General features: G+C 41.1%; 1 protein-coding gene, 1 long non-coding RNA gene and 1 pseudogene across 6 annotated transcripts in view; 1 reads left to right on the forward strand and 2 right to left on the reverse strand.

The window, feature by feature from the left end:
* Positions 1-5,155, forward strand: part of PDE5A (phosphodiesterase 5A) — a 124,197-nt gene extending 119,042 nt beyond the window's left edge. For all 3 annotated transcript variants that reach the window (XM_075998317.1, XM_075998319.1, XM_075998318.1), the window contains exon 21: positions 892-5,155. In XM_075998317.1, coding sequence (XP_075854432.1) covers positions 892-1,029 — 138 coding nt within the window. In that variant the 3' untranslated portion in view covers positions 1,030-5,155. The remainder of the gene's footprint in view (positions 1-891) is intronic.
* The window catches only part of LOC142864863 (uncharacterized), a 114,606-nt gene that overhangs the window by 288 nt on the left and 92,118 nt on the right, over positions 1-22,200 (reverse strand). For 2 of the 3 annotated variants that reach the window (XR_012915175.1, XR_012915174.1), the window contains exon 5: positions 1,704-1,793. This is a non-coding gene — a long non-coding RNA (uncharacterized LOC142864863). Of the gene's footprint in view, positions 1-1,703; positions 1,794-5,036; positions 5,126-22,200 lie in introns of those variants that run through there. The other variant, XR_012915176.1, reaches the window with a different exon arrangement.
* Positions 10,542-11,904, reverse strand: LOC105865460 (keratinocyte differentiation factor 1 pseudogene; annotated as a pseudogene).

A 22,200-nucleotide genomic window follows, 5' to 3' on the forward strand; every position in this document is an offset into this window, starting at 1 on the left:
CAGATCACCCATTATACATTTCATCCTTCTACATTGCATATATATGCAAGGATTCATTCTGTTTGAGTCTGCTGTTGAAATTCTATGTGAGATTGATATATCCTCACTGTACAGAAACAAAATACTAAAAAGCAAAAAAGATAAAATCACCTATAATTCCACTACCCAGAGACAACTACTGATAACTTATTAGTGTATATGCTTTATGACATTTTTGTGTATTTTTTTATTTAAAATTTTTTTTCATCATACTGTAGAAGACTGATAATGGATGTGTACTTTTCATTTAATAAAAGTTGCATCTTGCAATCCATAATATATTGTAATATACATATTTATGTGTCAAATGCGTTTCTGTGACATTTTAAATGGCTTCAAAATAGTAACACAATATACCTAACCCTGTTATGGGATATTTGTCATTTTCAGTGTTTCTCTATTATGAAGAAATCTGCAGTGAACATTCTTGTAGCTAAATATTTATGGCACTATAGTTGGTAAATAATAATCCACCCCAAATTATGAATTAATCTTCAGTATAGTCTTGGATAAAAACCTTTTTAAGTACATTGTATAAAGCCATTCTATAGGGGAAAAAAAGCAAAAACTAAGCAGCTCCTAATGCAGTTACACTTAGAGAGAGGCAACTGTACTACATAAAGACAAAATGTCTTGTTTCCTCTAAAAGTGGATTCCACGCAGATCTGTCTGCATAGCTCAGTGATGTTATTTGGGAAGTGTCTGCTCTGTCTCCCAGCACGGACGGCCTCTTTATCCGTAGAGCTTAAGAGGAATCAGCGTGTGTGTGCACACAGCTTGCGTGTGAAACGAGTGGGGATGTGGCCCTTCCTGGCTTCTTTCTAGTCGTTTGATTTCTTTTTCTTTCTTTAGGCCCTGACCCACGTGTCCGAGGACTGTTTCCCTTTGCTGGATGGCTGCAGAAAGAACAGGCAGAAGTGGCAGGCCCTCGCAGAGCAGCAGGAGAAGGTGCTGCTGAACGGGGAGAGCGGCCAGGCACCGAGGAGCTGAGTCGGCACTTCCCACGCCGTGGACGTTTACAGAGATGATGTATTCTGCAGGCTGCCTGGTTTCACTGCACACTGGACAGAGTTGGTGTATACTTTGCCACTGCTGTATTTTTATTTTTGCACAACTTTTGAGAGCATAGCATGAGATTTTTGTAGGGGACTGTACCATATTTTCTGTGTATTTGTTTTATGCCACTGAACTGAGACAGTCAACGACACCCACTCTTAGCGCGTTGGCAAGCGCGCTGTTTGTGGTGTTTTGTGTACTGCGAAGTGCAAGTGGTATTCTTGGCACTGAGGCTTTTTGTTTGGGGATTTTAAACACTTGATTTTTGTTTTCTGAATTACCAGTTTGTCAAGAATGTTTGGAATCTTTGCTTTCTCAAAAGTAGGTTAAGAGCAAATTGAATACATTCTGTGACATTTAAGGCCTTCAGAGGATAGAGAAAAATGTTGGCCGAGTAGATTTTTAAGGAGAAATGAGTACATTTCCCAACGTCTTAACAGAAAGTTGGGTGCTTGGAAACAAATGGAGAGTAATACGAGCAGTATTATAAAGAAAATGTTTTAGTTAATTGGTCTGCTGTTTTGTGAGAGAACAAACAGGAAATAACTTTGTCATTTTGGTGCAGTACATTTTTCCAAAGGCTACTCATAAAATCATTTCAGTCTCACCTGTCTCAAGGTAACTGGCGACCCTCAGAGATGATCTGGCCACCGACTTCAAGGGATGACCGCGACCCGGAAACGGAACGGCCCCGGGGTCTGTTGGCAAAGAGAAATGCTCTAAGTTTCTCATCTGTCATCTCTTTAAAATCCATAGTTTATAAGTCAGAAGCTTAAATCTCTACAGGAAAGTGAGGGAAATGTGATAATTGGACCATTAACCTGAAGTGACACATGATTTATAAATAAGACGGGACAAAATGAACCTTTTTTTCCTCTGCCAAGAAAGGTTTCAATTACATAAACAGCAAAGGGTTATCCCCAATACCGGGGTCAAAAATGAATTCAAGGGAGCATTAAGGTTAGAAACTTTATGGTGGAATAAAATTTAGCAGTGTTGTGATTAAGAAACTGCCATATTTTGATTCCAGAGTCAGAGAAGTTGGGATGTGTAGCCTGAACACTGGCCCTCAGCTCAGCTGGTTTTTCCTTCCCATAGCATTTAGTACAGCTAACATTTTCTTAGAACTTGAGCCCATTTAAGTGGATTACTGCTGTATACACTTACTCAATTCATTATCTACTGCTCCAATATTGAATAACTAGTCTAGGAAAGGAAAATCTATTCCAAATATGCAGGAATGTTTGGATTTGGGGAGAGTAGAAAGAGATTTGTTAACTTCTATCCACCCCCCCCAAAAAAGATATTAGATGATAGAGAATTTCTTGGGGATATGGTAATGCATTTTCTCAAAAACCTTTCACCAAAACATACTTTCCATTTATGTCCTTTCTCCCCTAACTTTGCCTAAAATGTAACACATATACTAAGTTTTTAAAATTCTGAGTGCATATATATATCTTGATGTAACGTAGCTTTTTTCTTAACATTCAGGTGTAAAAAAAAAGTAAAAAAAAAATTGTATTACCATTACTTTGTAGTGGTAAAGGCTAATCTAAGAAATTATCAACAATTTAATGCTATAGGAATTATCATTATACTTGTATTCTCAGGATATTTTATTTTGTCATACAGATGAAATCTGTAAGGTTGCCTCTTGGTGGCACTGATGTGTAAATTACACAGACTCACTAAAATAATAGTTACATCTACAAACTGGTATACACATGCATGCATTCATAATTTCGTATAGAAAAATTGCTTAAAGAATAGCAATCTTTAATAAACCTTTTTATCACATTGTGATTTAGCAATTATGCTAAAATATAGTTATATAATTTAGTAATTTGTTAGACCTCTTTAATATGTGTCACTGAGAATTTTTTTTTAAACATGGTAGATTGTGTGGAGGATTTGTGTGTGTGTCATTTTAATAAGATATATTTTACTTCACTAGTTTAGGCATTAAAAGAAGTTAGGCAATGCCATACTTATTTTATTGTCCAACATTTTAGTTCAGACGGAAGAGGTTTTTCATAAAGAACTTCTTTAGGACTGGTTAATTGGTTCAAGTAATTTTTAATTTGTAGGAAAATTATTCCATACATGGATTAATATCTGTGGTACATGGGCACAGAGTTTTTGCTTTAATGTGAACATTTCCTTTCCAGTATCTTCTCAAGTTAGAAAAAATAGAGTCCTCCATCACCCTACCCTATATTTATATTACCCATAACTAGCCAGAAGTTATTCTTGTTCTAGATTGTTTGTTTAGTTATAGCAGAATAACATGATATCATTTAATTTAAATTTGCAGCCAGAATAGTCCCCACTGTTTTACTGACTTGTTAAAAGATGTGTATAAAATTGTCAGGTCTTGTATTTTTCAGTGGTTTGGCCTTTGCCAGTCTCAGTCCTGTGTGAACCTGTGTCAGTCATTTAACCTCTGTGTGCCTGAACAAGCTGTGCTTTTAAGGGAGTTAGGTTTGGGCAAAGCTTTTGTCTTCACAGAGAATGTCACAGAAGGCAGCTACACTGCAAGCCCAATGGGCCCTGGAGACCACTGTCAGAAATGGGGTATTGGTCTAGAGAGCTGATGATCTAATCCCACGTGTCATTTCTTGTGTTGATTTTCCAAGACTGAAAAAAAACAAACACTTTCATTCAGCTTCACATGCAGCTCACTAGCGAATATGAGGTTTAGAGCTCTGAGTGTCTTGCCTCAAGGTACAAACCTAGGATGGTGGTGTCACCACTGATCTCTTAATTATGAAAATCAGTTTCCTTTGGTGAGTACTAGAGAGAAAAAAGTATGTAGAAATATACTGGAAATATTGGATTCTAGGAGGAAACTCTTTGGTCACAGATAAATGCTTGCCTAGCAGTGAAGTGCCTTTATTTTCAGCGTAACACTGAACTATTAGACCTGTCCCAATTTAATTCATAACTTTTCCGTATTTTTCACCAAACTGTACTCCTAAAACCTAACAGGCCACCACAAGCAATCCTGGTTTTTTTGTGTTTTTTTTTACAAGACTAGTTTAAGATCAGAGGGGGAAAGCATAATTGCCATCCTCTGTCGTGAACAACTGTAGTTAAAATAAGGTGGCACAATTTAATAGCTCAGTATCAGGCCTGGATCGACCTTTGATTAACTACTGTGCTCTGCTGTGGAGACAGAGCAGTGACCTCAAGGAGCTCACAGTCTATGCAAGAGGGGCCAGGAAGCGACTTAACAGCTTCCGATGCTGCCAATTGAACGTGAAAACATAGGGTACGTCACATCACTTTCGTTTTCATCTATAACGTATGTATCATGCACCTTCTTAACGTGTTTCAGGTAAAGAAACTGCCAGTTAACATCCTGTCTTCTTGCCAGTATGAATCACTTAACCTGTTGATAGTTTAAGAACACCTCATGTAAGGATCACATATTCCTCTCGGTAGATTGTTTTTTCCATATGCTAGCCAGGTAGAGCTTACTCAGTTCTCTCAGACTGTTCTCTTGCTCACAGTGTTGGACTCCTCCTGCTCCACCACAAGGAGCGAAGAAGAAAGTATTAAAGCTCACTTTGCCATTCCTTTCACTTACCAAAAGCCTGTGTAGACATGTCTTAATGAATGTTGTTGAAAGCAATGTAAATAGTTGAAAATATAAATTTCTATTACAGTTTAAGAAAAGAAAACCTTATGAATCCTCACTAGCCACTGTTAATATCTATTTGTATTCTTGTACCTTTTCAATATATTTGAAAAAATATATAGTTTCTGGCACTATTTTTGTACTAGAAAAGGAGTTACTATGTATATTATGTTTAACTTTTAAGTCATTTTAAATAATCATGAATGTTGATTTCATTTCTTTTCTCTTCTCCCACCATGAGAATCATTTCCGATGACTCTTCTATGACAAAAATCACTTTAAAGGAACACTTACACACCTCTGATCCCTGTGAAGTTAGGAGATGGTCAGGGTGGTTTTCCATTGTGCAAACTCTTCACCTGTCAATTGTTTCCTCATTTTGCCATGTTTTGTAAAAATAAAAAGAATAAGTAGGTATGAATATCGTGTGATTATTAGGGGACTTTGGATTTTAAGGGTGAGGAATTGATAGGGGACTTTGGATTTTAGGCAGGGAAAATGGGCCCAATAGTTGAAGAAACTTTTAGTTAGTTAACGTGATCCTATTAACCACGTGATATGCTTGGTTTAATAAAGTCCTTTCCTTAGCCCAGGAATAAGGCTCCTCTCAGGAATAGTCTTCCTTTGATTAATACCCTTTGCTACCAATTTGAGGGCCATATTTTCCATCCCCTTCCTACTTCAAGTTAACAGCTGTGGAGGGGGATCGTTGCCAGCCTCGTGCTACATGAAGGCTAAGGCTTAGGAGTTAAATACTTGCCAAAGGGTGGGAACTGGATTTGAACCCAGATCTACTTTCAAAGCAAGTGTTTATTTCACTTAGTTCTATTTTTGTTCATTTGTTTTTTGTAGAGACCGGGTCTTGCAATGTTGCCCAGGCTGGTCCCGAACTGGCCTCAAGTGATCCTCCTGCCTTGGCTTCCCAAAATGCTGGGATTATGGGTGTGAGCCATTATGCCAGCCTCAGGCCTCATTCTCTTTTTGAATTTAAATTTTTGAAGGTCCCAAATCCACTTTTACAGGATCAAATGGGCTACTTAGAAGAATTAGAGATAATATTCCTTCCCCTCACCCAGCAAGTGTGGTTTTGTTTGAGTTTTCAGGGTTAACATTTCCTAAATTAGTTCATCTGGTGATGTAACGTCATAGAATCCCAGACACTGGTGTCCCAGCGCTCCTAGTTTAGAGGCATGGAAGTATGAGTAACTGCAGAGTTACTTTCTGATTTCAGCATTTTGCCACTAGACAAGCCCTCCTCTTGTAGGGTAGAATACCTAGCTTCACAAAGCTAAAGGAAAAAAGTAAAGTATAAGCTCATGTAGAATGATATTTTAGGTTTTCTGACCACTAGAGAGTGCCAGAGTTTCAGTTGTAATTAAAGAAGTACTCTTCCCTTACTGGCCATAAAGAACTAATACAACTAGTTTTTAAAAGATTTTTAATAGCAAAAGAAAAGTGGAAAAAAAAAATCAATGGAGAAATTTAAGGTAAAACAAAAGATAGGAAAAAAATAACTGCTTTCTGGGTTTTTTTATTTTTTAAAGACTTGCTTACTGCCCTTTGTCCAATGACCATGTCCCTCAAGATTTTCTCCAAATAAACAATAAGTGGTCATTTAAAGTCTCTCTGATAACTCAGCATCCCATTCACGGGGACATAAACCCTTGCTATATAGTAAAGAGAAGCATTTGATAACTTTCTCGAACCCCAGTCTTGCTATTAGCCTTCTCAGCAAACAGGGATTCCTATGTTTGATATGCAGAAATGTCAGGATAGGATTTTCTCCTCTTAAGGCATATAACATTAAATACTTTGAGCTTGCAGAAAATATTCTTTATGACTTTAAGTTCTATTCAGCATATAGCCCAGGAAAACATGTTTCCAATTCACACACTATTTGTTCAAAGTAACAACCTCCAAGAGTTAGGAATAGAATCAAGATCATAACCAGTTCATTCCAAAGAAATCTCACAAATTAAATGGCATGCGTGGCTCTTTCTGGCTTTCCTCATTTTCAGTTTGTGTGTATGTGAATGCGCACAACATGTGAATGTCGAGGGCATGTTTACAAGTGGACAAGAGGGGTTTTAGGAGGCAGCCACAAGAAATAAGTTGATTCTTTCAATTATCTTACAGTAATCCCAATGGCACATTTTAGGATTCCTCTCCCTAAACTGGAATCTGAGGGACAAATTTGCATAGATAAAGGAAAAAAAAAATCAGTGAACATGAACTATCATAATAGTTAATTTTAATATACTCTGTACTGTATTAATTTCTGTAAGAGCCATATCTGACATTTCACTTCCTAACACTTTCCCTTTACCCAACAGGAGTGTTTTTATACTTTATATGATACCAATCAGCATATTCCTAAAAGAAAACTTTCTGCTTAACCAACCAGCTCTCTAAAAGTCAAGAATTCTCTGGTCTTACTAATCTGCCTAGACTAAGGAGAAAGGGCACAAGACGTAGTCAACAACTCTTAGCTACGATTGCTCGCTCACTCTCTCCAGAAAAGTCAACAGAAATAACTACTAAAGATGCTCTACCAAGCCTATTGGAGTAAATAAGTAGATCCAGCAATTCCACTATTGGGTATTTGTCCAAAGGGAATGAAATCATGTTCAAGTGCACTCCCACATGCACTGCACTATTCACAATAGCCAAAATATGAAATCAACCTAACTGTCCATCAGCACTTGAATGGATAAAGGAAATGTGGTATATATACACAATGGAGTACTATTCAGACCCAAAAAGGGATGGAATCCTGTCATCTGTGGCAACATGAATCAACATAATGGAGGACATTATGTTAAATAAACCAGACACAGACCAATTCTGCATGATCTTACTCATTCGTGGAATTTAAGAAAGCTGATCTCACGGAAGTGCAGACTAGACTGGTGGATACCAGAGGCTGCGGTGGGGGTGAGGGGCAAGCGTGGGAAGAGATTGGTCAACAGGAACAAAAGTACAGATAGCAAGAAAAAGTTCTGGTGTTCTACTGCACAGAATAGTTCACAATATTGTATATTTCAAAAAACTAGAAGAAAGGATTTTTACTGTTCTCACCATAAAGAAACGATAAATGTTTGAAGTGGTGGATTAGCTAATTACCCTGCTTTGATCATTACACAATGATGTATTGAAAAATTGTACTACACCCCATAAATATGTACAATTATTAGGTGTCAATTAAAACTTTAAAAAGCGTAAATAAGTAATACACTCCTTGGGAGATGAAGGCAAGACTGTGCCCTTCATTATCTCCTCTGTTTCTTGGAGCCTCTGCTTCTCTTCTAGTCTGCCTCCTTCCTCTAGCAATGTTCAATTCTCAGAACACTCGACCTGAATCACGCAGCCTTCCCAGGCTGCTAGCATTTCTCTGCATTCTTTCTTGTGGTTTGAAGGTACCCGACAAATACCTACTGAGTGACAGAATAGATTTCTATCCTTTCTTGACGTAAAATTGGAAGATAATTTTTAGTGAGAGACAAAAGAAAAATTAATACAGCATTTTAAAAGAAATTTTCAGTTGAAGAGCTGAAATTTATGAAAAAATAAAAAATTTTTTAGAAAAATATTTTTCTACTGTGAGATCCCATCTCTACTAAAAATAGAAAAATTAGCTGGGTGGGGTGGCTGAGTATAGTCCCAGCTACTCAGGAGGCTGAGGCAGGAGGATCGCTTGAGCCCAGGAGTATGAGGTTGCAGTAAACTATGATGATGCCATTGCACTCTAGCCAGGGTGACAGAGCAAGACTCCGTCTCAAAAAATATATATATATATTTATAAAGTATAAATATTATACTTAAATATTAAGTTTTTAAGTAATATTAATTTATTACTTAAATTATTTTATTAATTTACTTTATTAAATATTATAATAAATATTTAAGTAAATAGCAAATAAATAACTCTTATACTTAAATGTTGTAGAAAATAAAGCAAATGTCCTTTGCCATTGCACTTTTAAGAAAGGGAAATCCCCAGAGGCCAAAGTAAAAATCCAAGCAGAAAACATGTGAACTGATGCTACATCAGATCTAAGAATGTTTGCAGATCTCCATCACATAGGAATTTTAATGCCCACCCAAGCAGAAAACAACCTAAAATAAACAGCAGCGAGCCTATCTGTCCAGAACAGAGTTTACTGAGGCAGGAAGAGCAGGACATTGCCCAATGGGACAGTGGGCCCTAGTGGGCCACAAGGGCGTCCAAGGAGGCAGAAGAAGGCAAGGGTTTTTAAAGGTGAAATGAGGTAGGTTACACTAGTTGTCTTGAAAGTATTATCTTTGGCTATAAGGATTAACAAGGGTGGTGTCAGTTCATTAGAGGAACAGACAATTGCTGGGCAGGTGTCCTTGTAGAAGTAATTTGAGCAAGGTTGTGGTTTTGGTTATCAGGCCAAGAAACGTGAGAGTCCTCTCTTCATGGTCTCCCAGCTCCGTTTTGTTGAAACTTGACATTTGACCCCTTTGATACTGACAACTTTCACATGGGAAACATGGTCTTCAGACCCCACGAGGCCTTTGGGGAGTGGCCCTCCAAAGACGGCTGGAACTCGGAAGAGCCACACCCTCAATGAACACGCGCGGTGTGGGCAGGAGGAGAATCCGCTCAGATTCACAGGGAAAGGTGAAGAAGCATGTCTGTCTTAATCTGGGCACTGGTTTTTTTAAAAAAATTATAGCACTGGGTCCATCCTCAAATTCACATAGATTCGGAGTCTGAATATGGTCTAAGACTACTCAAGTTTAAATTGTACATACATAGGAAAGAGACTAAGCTTTGGAACCCAACTGAGTGACCCTTGTACCCTATTTAGCCAACCTGTGCCAGTGTAACCTTTAAATGGCTTATTTTTAAGAATCAACTCTATCCTTAAAAAAATATAATGTAATAAATTGTAAGCACAAAAGAAGTCTCAGGCCAGGGATATCCCTGGGCACCTGGCAAAAGGAAAGGCAAAATGGCTTTGGAAGCACACACACCCTCACGCAGACCCATCAAATTTCCACAGAAATTACACCACTGAAGACAAATTCATAATTGCAAAACACATGAGGAAGCAATCACAAGTCACACTGTTAGGATCAAATCCCCAAGAAATCCAAACAATGGAACCATTTGATTGAGGCTGTTGGGGGGAATCACTGATTCCTCACTCCTGTGTTTCCATACGAAGGAACACCTCTAAAGTGACAGTCTCAGCCTCCCGGCTCTGCCTCTAACTCAACTCAGCCACTTGTTTATGGGGTGACAGCCATTGGTCCATATTCCTTAGATGGGTCAAGTGAATCTAATAAAAAGCAGCGAGTACCGGGGATTTCTTTTCCATCCCAGTGTAAGTTATAAATCCTAGGGAAGTAGGTCTGGATCTGTGGGCTATCCCAAGGTCTAGCTTGTGGAGGGGCTCAGGGTGGAACACAGAGTGAGAGTAGCCTATTTGACCATAGCATGTTCTTTAACCTAAACAAATTCTCTCCAAAACCCTTCCTTACCTTGCCCCCTCCACCCACAAAGCTCCACGCCAGCAAGCATCACAAAACCTTCTGACAATACCTATGCCTATCCTTTAAGAGTTTTCTAGATTCTTTCTCTGCAATACTCATGGGCCTTTCAATGCCCTCTCCTCCTTCTGATCAATATGGTAAACCTGTGCGTTTCCTAGTTCTGTCTTAAGCGGTGCCATTTGAGGGACAGACATTCCTTGTGCCGATGAGAACATTCTTACCCCTCCTTCCCACTGGTGGCCGCAAGGGGGAGGGGCAGGAGTGAGATCAACACAGATCACATTCTAGGGATGCAGTGACTATGGCCTAAAGAGTTTTTTTTGTGTGTGCTTACAAACTATGGTCATGTTAACATGGAACATCGGCCAAGAACAAACTGAACAGAACAGAGTTGGGCACTGCCCGCTCCCCAATCCAACACATTTAAGACAAACTTCTTAACTGTTGGGTACCCCAAGGAGGGTGAAGTCTGCATGGTTGGTTAGGGTGTTATGTTACAGGGATGGAGTCAGGATTCAGTCCCAGGAGGTAATTGCTCAGTCCTTGCTTCCCATGATCACGCCACCTAAAGATCATGGGCAGGAAGGAACAGGCCCAGGCAGGGGTCAGGCCAGCTGGGGATGAAGGAGACGTGGATGCTAAGGCCCAGTGAAACGCATGTGGTCCAGGAGCCAGTCAGCCAAGGCAGGAGGAGCCAGAGTGGGCACTGCTTCTGGGCTCGTGGCTCAGCCTCACCCAAAGGGGTTCCTGGTCTCCCTCTTCATTCTGCAGGCTGTGCTTCTCCCAGAAGGGGTTGTGGCTGCTGGGCCCAGCGGGGGTTAGCAGTACACCTGGAGCAGGGGTGCACCTGACGAGTCTGTGTCGGTGCCCTGGAAGGATGAGTCCTGTCTGGCTGGCTACCCTGGGGCTCCATAAGGCCTCAGCTTCCAGGCAATGGCATCTGCTGTCGTCTCCTAGGAGATCTGTACTGTCAGTTCATCCTGGCTGAGACCTGAGCCCACCATGGTCTCATGGCCACTATCAGGGGCGGCAGCAGCCCGAGTTGAACGTCCCTCTGAGGTCTGTGGGCGGGCGCGGCTCTTTTGGGTACTGATTCGAATGATGCCGCGCATCAGGCGGCCCTCGGCATCTTGCTCATCCAGGTGATAGTCCTGTGTGATGCTGCTGATGAGGTCCGAGATCCTACTCATCTTCCCTAGGAACACAGTGTCTGATGTGCACTTGGCCAGCTCATCGATCTGGTGCACGCTGAACAGCTCTGTCAGCTTCTTGAAGATGAGCACATCAATCTCTCGGCTTGATGTGGAGCCACTGCCCATCTCAGGCAGGTCCAGGTCCGACTCATGGAAGGAGTAGTACTCCTCAGAGCCACGGGCACTGCTGGCAAGGGCACTCCGGAGGCTGTGCCGTGTGGGTGGGGGCTCGGCTAGTGGCTCCTTGCAGCAGGAGTCCGCGTCAGGGGCTGGGGAGGTGGTTGATTGAAACACATTGCTTCTGTTTTATGTTATGAAATTCTGAAAAGTAAATTTAACATGACGAGAAATTGTCATTCCCATTTTTCTTCTGCCTATTCTGCAGAAGACTATTTTCTGCAGAAGACTATTTTCTGCGGAAGAAAGACTATTTTCTGCGGAAGAAAGACTATTTTCTGCGGAAGAAAGACTATTTTCTGCGGAAGAAAGACTATTTTCTGCAGAAGACTTGCATTTGTGATGATCATCAATAAGGCACGGTAGCCAACTTTGAGTCACTGGAAGCAGGTAATCACAGGCAACACAATGAATAAAGTAGCATCGTGAGCAATAATATAACCAACATAAATACATAAATGTATCGCCTGTTGCAAATGCAAGTTCTTGGCGCCATGCCCATCTACCGAGGGCAGGGCCTCAGCAACCTGGGAGCACTCTGGGTTATTCTGATGCACTTGAAAGTTTAAGAACCACTCATCTAAGACTTTGCCTTCTTCTAACTGCTTAAGATCTCAAGATTAAACACAGATGAGACAGAGCCATACAAAGAAGTAATGAGTCAATGATTAAAATAACACTATTATTTGAAAGACTCCAGGAAGTTTGGATAGCAAACTCATTAAAAACTTTGTCTTTCTTTAATAATTTGGATTTTCCAGCTCAACAAAAGTACAACATATTTCTTTTTTTTTTTTTTGAGACAGAGTCTCACTTTGCAGCCCAGGCTAGAGTGAGTGCTGTGGCGTCAGCCTAGCTCACAGAACTCCTGGGCTCAAGCGATCTTACTGCCTCAGCCTCCCGAGTCACTGGGACTACAGGCATGCGACACCATGCCCTGCTAATTTTTTCTATATATATTAGTTGGCCAGTTAATTTCTTTCTATTTATAGTAGAGATGGATTCTCGCTGTTGCTCAGGCTTGTTTTGAACTCCTGACCTCGAGCAATGCGCTGGCCTCGGCCTCCCAGAGTGCTAGGATTACAGGCGTGAGCCACCGCGCCCAGGCATATTTCATCTATGTAGCAATGAGAGAAGTAAAAACATCGTGGGGTTAGGATTGAGTCTCCACAGGGGCAGAAGTAGGATAATCATCATAATTTTCAGAGTTGCTTCTCCTTCTGCTATCTACAATTGCTTAAGCAGGACTTTGAAAGATTAGCTCCATTATTAGTCTTCCTCTTCCTTACAGATCTTATCCTTGGAGGACATTTAACTGCAAAAGACCAGAATGATGAAATTAGGGCTTCTCACTGCTGGAACGAAGACAGATTGGACGTGGCAAGTCATGGGCTGAGAGGAGCAAAGGGAGCGCTGACATTTTGTCTGTTACAGAAACTGCTTACAGGTAAGTCACCAAATTGTTCCTAGGATCTGAGAGGAGCGGGCAGAAGTTCTCTTTCTGATTTTCATCTATGTCCTGATGAGTCAGATCAATATCCAAGAGCAATTTGGGAGGGCAAAGACACCTACCAGCCACCACCCCGCAGGTCTGATGTTCACCATTCATTACCAGAACCAAAGGATCAGCCCAGATTTGAAAGGGGCTCAGGGGAAGGAAAAAACCCAAAGAAAAGCAAGCAGTGTGTTCATGTCTATCAGAGAGAGTAAGCATTTCCGAATTCCAAAGAGACCTAGGAGAGAAGGTGAGGTAGTGATGATCACATCAGAGGCCCAAAGGCAGAGGAGCCCTAGACCTTCCCTGCTGCTCTACTTTGGAGACTCTTACAACCTGGGGAAGACTCCATACGACAATGGGACTGTCCCAACCCCACGGGCAAAGAGTGCCCCACCCCGGCCAGGGGGCAGGCCCTGCTAGCCATCCTGCCCCAGGCACGGTGAGGCCTTTCTGCCCTGGACCTTGGTCAGCCTCCCAGAGCTTGTGACACCTGTGTCCCCAGCACAAGTGCCAGGCAGGCGACTTCATGCCTGAAGAGGCCTTTTCTAGGAAGTTACCAGAGGACAATTCTCTGCATTACAGAAAGGCCTCCTTGCAGGACAAAGGGAAAGAAGCCGACACTGCTGAGAGTAGCCACGTGCCAGGCCCTTTCCATACGCTTACTCATTTTATCCTCACAACATCCTCATTCCGTAGGGGATTTTATGCCCATTTTTCAGACAGGAAAACAGAACAGAAAAGGGTGGGTTACTTGCTCTAGCTTGTAGGTGACGTAGCTAGAATATGAACTCAAATATGGGTCCAAACTTCCTGCTCTCCTTACTGTTGTACTGTCACAGCAGAGAGAACCCATTAGCTAATCACCTCTCTCAGAGACAGGTGACTTTAAGCCTTTTTCTGTGGATTGTCACCCACAGATCAATGGGGAGCTCATGCAGACATCACTATCATCATCTTTCTTGGCTGGCAAACAGACACACCAATTACTAATCACACTGTCTTGGCAGAGAATTGGTAGGTACTTCTCCCCCATCTAGGAAGGGGTAAGAGATCAAAGGCAGCCGAGCTGGCAGGTTTTTATCACGGCTGATCCCGATTTATGCCGTCTAGTCCCTTCTCCGTATTACCACCTCACATCCCCAACAAACTCAAATCAGCATCAGTGTTTTTCATTGCCTCTTACATAAGGGACAAAAGGCTGAGGTGCACATGATTTTATTGCAAAGGTAATCAAAGAGCACTTGCTGATACCTGCCTGCTTCAGCATAATCCTCTAAGCGCTCTTTCATTCGCCCTGAGCAAGCTCCATGACCCAACACAGTCATAATCATTGATATTTCAGCCAGTTAATCATTGGTGATGGCCTAAATCAGAAGAACTATTTTCTGTGATGTTTGTTTTACTATTTTCAAGTTAGCCACACTAACCCTTTACAGAAACCAACTCCTTTATTCTTAGGATTTATGTCTATTATTCTCCATTGGGGATTTATTTCACTTTTACAGAATACCTCGCTTTGTATCTGTCAACCACAACTGTATCCTCCTTTTTATGAGCTATTTGCCAAAACGATTCCATGACGGAATCCAGTCCCCTAGAGCAGTGTTCCCCCGCAGCGCTGACCCGGGCTGCCCGCCAGGGCAAGGGCAGAGCGAACCACCTGGAACGGAGCGACACAGGAGCACCTGCCCACCGTGCTCCCACGAGGCCTAGGGACTCCCCTCAGCTGTGTGACTGCTGACTTTATTACGGCTCTGTCTCCAAAGAATCTCCTTTAGGAATTTCTCAAGAGGAAATAACATTTACAGATTTTTAATGCACATCTTTATCTTAATGGAAGTTTCAAACAGTATTAAATACCCATCTCTTAGAGAACTAATGAAATAAATTATGATACATTCCTATAAAAGTATGCTATGCAGACACACAAGAAAAATATAGAAATACTCTATTTAAATGAGTGTATTAAGTGAAAAAACACAGATTATAAAACTATTATATAGGATTTTTTAATTTAAAAAAGGATGCGATTGAATGACATTAAGTTACTAATGATGGCTATCTCTGAGTGGAGAACACTCTTTTGTGATTTCTGTTGTAGTTATATTTACTTTTCTATATATTCTGATTTTTCTGAGATAAGCCTATATCGATTTTATAATCGGGAGAGGAAAAAACACAATAAAATTATTCTGGAAAAGAATGCACAATACACTAGGCATGTTCCGTTCCCATAGTCTCAACCTGAACCAAGAGGCAAAAGCAGCTCCTTGCATGTAAATTGCCGTGGCAATCAATTTCTATGTCCTTTTTTATGGCCTATGATGTCTCTAAAGTTCCCAACAGGGGACCTCGAATTGATCCTTGAGCTGCACTATCCAACAGAGAATGCCCTTTGGTCAGTCCTGCTACTGCTTCCTCCATCTTGAAAACAACTTATCCATGATCTCCACAGCACTAATTAAACACAGATTAAGGAGTATTTCTTTAGATGTCTTGTCTTACCCCTTTAGTTTGGAAACATGACTGTGCATAGCCTAGATGTCTATGACACTCTGATCATAAGCAAGTCTATGGGAGTCACTGGCGAAAGAAAATTTCAGAATTATGCCTTTCCTGTCTCCCCTGGCATAGTTGAGGCTCTCAAAGAAAGGTGTGTTCTGATGGAAATAGAATTCCCGTTTGGTTACACACCGTGAGTCTTGGTTTTATAACCAGAAATAACCAGGCATATACTAATAAATCAGGCACTTCATACATCTTTGACTCTTCATGATAACCCTTTGAAATATGTATTATGGCACTTTCTTTACACAGGACAAATCTGGAGCCCAGAGGGATCAAGTAACTTGCCCCAGGTGATTCAATTAACTAGAAAAGGCCAGTCTCCATGGCTCACGCCTGTAATCCTAGCACTCTGGGAGGCCTAGGCCAGTGGATTGCTTGAGGTCAGGAGTTTGAAACCAGCCTGAGCAACAGCGAGAATCCATCTCTACAATAAAGAAATTAATCGGCCAACTAATGAATACAGAAAAAATTAGCCGGGCATGGTGGCGCATGCCTGTAGTCCCAGCGACTCGGGAGGCTGAGGCAGGATTGCCTGAGCCCAGGAGTTTGAGGTTGCTGTGAGCTAGGCTGACGCCACGGCCTTCACTCTAGCCTAGGCAACAAAGTGAGACTCTCTCAAAAAAAAAAAAAAATTAACTAGAAAATTTTTACTATAATTTTGAACAGGTGGTTTCTCCAACTCTCCTCTCTTAAGCACTAAGATTTAATAAACATAACAAACCTAAAAAAGGGGAAGAAATCTTCTCTCATTCATCCATATCAGAAACAAAGCTTAAATATCATGGGCTTATTTCAAAAAATAGGAGGAATGATATTTGTAGGAAAACATATAAATTAATAATAGTGCTCAATTTGCTAATGAAGAAATATTTGTTCAAAAAATGCCTGAATACAACTTTGTCAAGAATACACAATTTTTTAAAATTATAGGCACAGATTAAATTGAAAGAGGTAGGAAATAATTTGTCAGTTCAGAAATGCATAAGGGCAGGCCCAGGGGTAATGTGGAACAGGGATCCCACTAGTCATACTATGAAATGCAGGCCCTTCTCTGGACTGGTGGAGTTTCAGCATAGGGGGCAAAGCTAAGAGCCTAAGGAATTTTTCATAATACCTTCTTATAGCTCCCTGGACTTCCATATATACACAGTTCACTTTCTGTAAAGATAAATATTATCAGTAATATGCAACAACCCAAACCCGAACCCATAAACATCTCTCAAGCCATCTGAGGGATATTAAGGAGGGTAAGAAATTCAAAGTGTCAGGAGGAGGATATCCTTATAGAGGAAGCCTTACAGAGATTACTTCATATTCCTTGATAAATTAAGATGACGACATAGTTTTTGTATCAGAAAGAAAAGGATTGACAACAGCAAGAGGATAGGTTACTTGAAACTAAGTCTTGCAACTTAGGGTAGAGGAAACCAAAATTTACCATTCCAAAGATATTTACTACATGGAAAAATATTCACAATATATTAAGCTCAGATGAGAGGTGAGGGAAAATTACAAAACATATTTAGAGCATCATCATATTTTTTGTGGGGGAAAATAAAGCCATGCATGTATCAAATAGAAAAGAGTGTAGTAGGAAATCCTGAGCGTTCATTTGCCCACGGTTCTGTGCCCTCCTCAGGAGCAGCCTACAACCAGGACTGGCTGATGATGACACCTCCTGGGACAGCTCTAAGGGACCACAGAGGCCACTACTGCCTCTGCATTCCAGGCAACTTCTCCCTCTGCCCAACCCTGCTTCTTTCACTCATGGCTGTTTTTCCCAAGTCTAGAGTACTCCTTAGTCTATTTTTTGCTGCCATAACAATACCTGCGACTGGGTAATTCATAAACAAAAATTGATTTGCTCACAGTTCTGGAGTTTGGGAAGTCTAAGGCCAAGGAGCCAGCCGGTTCAGTGTCTAGAGAGGCCATTCTCTTCTTCCAAGATGCCTGGATCCTCCCATGGCAGAAAGTGGAAGGGAAGAGCATTAAGCCCTCAGGAGGGTGGAGCCCTTATGGCCTAATCACCTCTTAAAGGCCCCACCTGTCAACACCATTACACTGGCAATTAAATTTCAATGTGAGTGCTGGAAGGGACAAACATTCAAACTACCATAACTCCCCAATAAACTTCCTGCACATAGTTCTCCATAACAGAAAAACCTACCTAAAAGAATTAGTTCCAGAAGTGCTCTGAGAAAGCAGATTCTAAAATGGGGCTTGAGATCAGATCCCCAGCCAGCCATAGTGAGAAGCCATCGCTGTGGTAGGGGGCACTAATGTTAAGGAGAAGTGCAGCTGTTAAATCTCCCACCTGTGTTGAACTGGAACAGACTACCAGTAGAAGAAAATGTACTCATTGGTGCCATATCTCAGCCATTTGAAAGGTTTGATAAAATAATAAGACAACCCAAAGTTGTTGCCAAATGCAATTAATATATTGGAGGAAGACAATGAATGTCTGAGGGTGACCGATGGCCAATTTAAGGCAGAGTGTGAAGATCAGAGGGCCTCCTTGGCAGCCCAAGAGATCTTCATGCCCTGTAGTCAAGGACAAAAAAATGCAACTACTAAGGACTGGGCCCAGGGCTTTCCAATGGACAGCAGAGCTCCAGAGAGTGTTGACTTTTCAGCTTTGATGAAAACTTCTATGCGGGTGTCAGGATCCTGCTTGGGAAGGGTCCTGGCATCACCGGGACCTGAGACTTGGGATGGGGACATCTGAATCTACTCACCTGAAAACTGTGAAACCTACCAGGAGACTATGTTCCTTGGGAAAGCTGGAGGACGCCATGCCTACCAAGGATAAGGAGAGCACTGGTGAAAGGGGCACTTGTGCCGTGGAAAGGCCCAGGGACACCCATCCTCTGACACCCAGGGCTCAGAAACGCTGTTAGATAAGTGAGCTCCCTGAGCAACAGCGATGAGAAGATCCTCCAGTAATGCAGAGGGCTGGTGCAGATGCTCGACCATCAGAAGCAAGCTGTGTCTAATGATCACAGTGAGAACGGCTTCCAGTGGGGTTTTGAAAGGGAAATAAAATTAGACATGTGTATTCAATCTATTGTCCTTACTAGGATTTGTGACTTAAAAATGTGCACAGAGTAGATGATGCAGCTATTTCACGCCTAGATATTCTTGACATGCGTATCAGGAGAGGCAAGTGCATCGTAACAACATTAATGCAACAGTCAAAATCTGAGAACAACCTCAAGATGAATCTTAGAAACAATGTTTAGTTGTAAAAGTCACAGAAAATGTATAGAGTAGGAAATAAATGCATGCAGTTCAAAAACATTGTTTGAAAAATACATTGTTAGTTACTTTTTGGGGCTAAATTGTGTCCCCCTCAAAATTCATATGTTGAAACTCTAACTTTTAGTATCTCAGAATATGACCATATTTGGAAATACGGTCTTTCAAGAAATAATAACATTAAAGGGAGGTCATTAGGGTGGATTCTATTACAATGTGACTGACATAAAAAGAGGAAAGTTGGATACAGCCATGTGCAGACGTAAGGCAGTGTGAAGACTCGAGGAGAAAATGGCTGCCTAGAAGCCAAGGAGACATCCGGGAGCGTGGCCTTCCCTCCTGGCTCTCAGAAGGAACCAACCCTGCCTATTCCTTGATCTTAGACTCCCAGCCTCCTCCAGAAATGGGAGAAAAATTCTGTTGCTTAAGTCACCGAGTTTGGGGTACCTTGTTACAGCAAACAATGCAGTTCCTAATATGTGTAATATATTTAGTGAAACTATTGCAAACAGGAAAGCAAGAATAAACATAAAAAATGCAGACAGTAGTTCCTCTTGGTGGGGACAGGAAACAGAATTGTGACCAGGGTGGATACAAAGAACTTCGACAGCATTGGCAATGCCACCAGAGGCAAACTCTAGCCTAAGGGTTTAAGTGAAGTAGCTTAATCCAGATGTTATCCCAGGAAAACACTAGTACGGAAGTGGGCAAATGAGATGGGAAGGGAAAGGAAATCTATACGAGCTAATTTAATAAGTAGGTTATTAATGTGGATAAGTGGGGCTTGATTTCACTTGCAGACTGATTCCACTTAAAGACTACATATGGCCGGGCGCGGTGGCTCACGCCTGTAATCCTAGCTCTCTGGGAGGCCGAGGCGGGCGGATTGCTCGAGGTCAGGAGTTCGAAACCAGCCTGAGCAAGAGCGAGACCCCGTCTCTACTATAAATAGAAAGAAATTAATTGGCCAACTAATATATACAAAAAAAATTAGCCGGGCATGGTGGCACATGCCTGTAGTCCCAGCTACTTGGGAGGCTGAGGCAGGAGGATCCCTTGAGCCCAGGAGTCTGAGGTTGCTGTGAGCTAGGCTGACGCCACGGCACTCACCCTAGCCTGGGCAACAAAGCGAGACTCTGTCTCAAAAAAAAAAAAAAAAAAGACTACATAAAATATACCTCAAAGTCATCCCACCTGAAGTTTGGATATTTATCTGCCAGCTCTTACCATTATTAGTTGAAAGCTACTCCTATTGGTCTTAACTCCCTGGCTCTCCCACCATGCCTGCCTGCAGGAGCTAAGCATATTTCTAAGGCCAGAAGGGCGCTTGCAGGCAAAGTATCTCAGATGCTTGGTGTAGACAGCTATTATTGGCTTTTGGAAACAGTGAGTGCCAAGGGGATATGCCTGGTATAGTACTATTCTACTCTTTAAAATTTGGGAGAGTTAAAAGGGTATTTATTGTATTATTCTTTGTGCTATATACATGAAATGTGTTTTTTTCACATAAAGGCTAATGTTAATAAAAAAATCAAGTAAACTTATGCATCTTCCTTGAATTACCATTTTATTCCTTGCAAGATGTTTTTAGAAATGTGGATTTCTTAAAATGTGTTCATTTTCAATGACCTTCTGCTCACTTGCAGAATGGAGCCATAAACTCCCTGGTGTCATTGGGCCCTAAATCCTTCTTTGAGCAAGATGGCTTTTCATTGCAGGAGGGCTGCTGTGATTCAGTTTAAATATGATCTTTCACAAAGCAGCAGGAACTTATTTGCAAGAACTCTTTAGACAGTATGAAATTCAATCCAATTTATGTACATTCTGTACTGTGTGGATCATTTTTACACAGATTTTGGCATTTGGGGTTTCAGAGGTCATATGCCATGGGTTAAAACAACTTTTTGGAGTATAATTAATTCAAATACCAATTATGCTATTCTAAGTAGAAATGGTTCTCTAAAATCTTCCTTATGTGTTATGCTTTAGGTTATTAAGCCAAATGCATTATAGGCTGTGTTTATTGAAGCAGGGTCATTCAATTAACCAAGGCAACCATGACTGACCACTGGTTTATACTTTACAGACCAACACATTGCAGTTGAACTCAAGGGGGAAACTTGATCATTTGTACCTGTCTACACAAGCAAAAGGTGCCTTAATTCAGTGGTCCACAACCATTTTGGCACCTGGGACCATTTATATGGAAGACAATTTATCCATGGATTGGGGGGGGGGTTGTGGGGATGGTTTTAGGACGATTCAAGAGCATTATATTTATTGTGTACTTTATTTCTATTATTATTACATTATAATATATAATGAAATAGTTGTACAACTCACTATAGGTTGTGGATCCCTGCCTTAATTGATATTAGAGAATTACCCTTGACCTTTCAAAATCACTGAAGTCAATAGCTCTACATAAAGTAAGCTAAATAGATATCAAATATTTATTAACTACCTTATGCTCCTTTAACATAACAAGTTTTAAAAAAAAACTTTGAAAAAAATACATGGAGAGTTAGACTGAGGGCCAGGGCAGTTGGAGGGCCCCTGCCTCTCTGCCTTCCACCCCACACGCCAAAATGAGATGGGTTAAGCCAGAGGTTTGTTAGGTGGGGATAAGGAGGGAGGAAGAGGAGTAGATGGCACTAGGAGACACTTTGTCTACAGAAGGAGGAACAAGTTGAGCACAGGGAGCTTCCAAGAAAGAACAGACGCCTTGACCAGAGGATTTCCAAGGACCAAACAGATGTTTGGTCTAAGATAGAGGGTCTCCAAGGACTGATCAACCTAAAAGAGGTAGAGAAGCCACAAATTAGAGATATGATCAAGGCCACAAAAGGAGGTCTTTGGAACATGTATACAAGCAAGGTGACAGTGTCCTCAAGTGACCTACCCTCATTAGCATAATAAAAATCACATCTCCTGCTGCCATGACAGTTTACAAATACCATGGTAACCCTCAAAAGTTACCCTATAAGATCACTAAAGGGGAGGGATCTCAGTTCTGGGAACTATCCACCCTTTCCCAGAAAATTCAAGAAAGTCTATAGCAATAACAGCCCACATCAAAAAGTAAAAAAGCTTCAAATAAACCTAATGATGCATCTCAAAGAAGTAGAAAAAGAAGAGCAAACCAAACCCAAAAGTAATAGAAAAGAAATAAAGATTGGAGCAGAAATAAATTAAATTGACACAAAATAATTTAGGTCATTACATATGAAATGTCTGACTTCAAATCA

Source organism: Microcebus murinus, chromosome 27 (genome assembly GCF_040939455.1).
Source record: "Microcebus murinus isolate Inina chromosome 27, M.murinus_Inina_mat1.0, whole genome shotgun sequence".
In the NCBI taxonomy this organism is placed as follows: Eukaryota; Metazoa; Chordata; class Mammalia; order Primates; family Cheirogaleidae; genus Microcebus; species Microcebus murinus.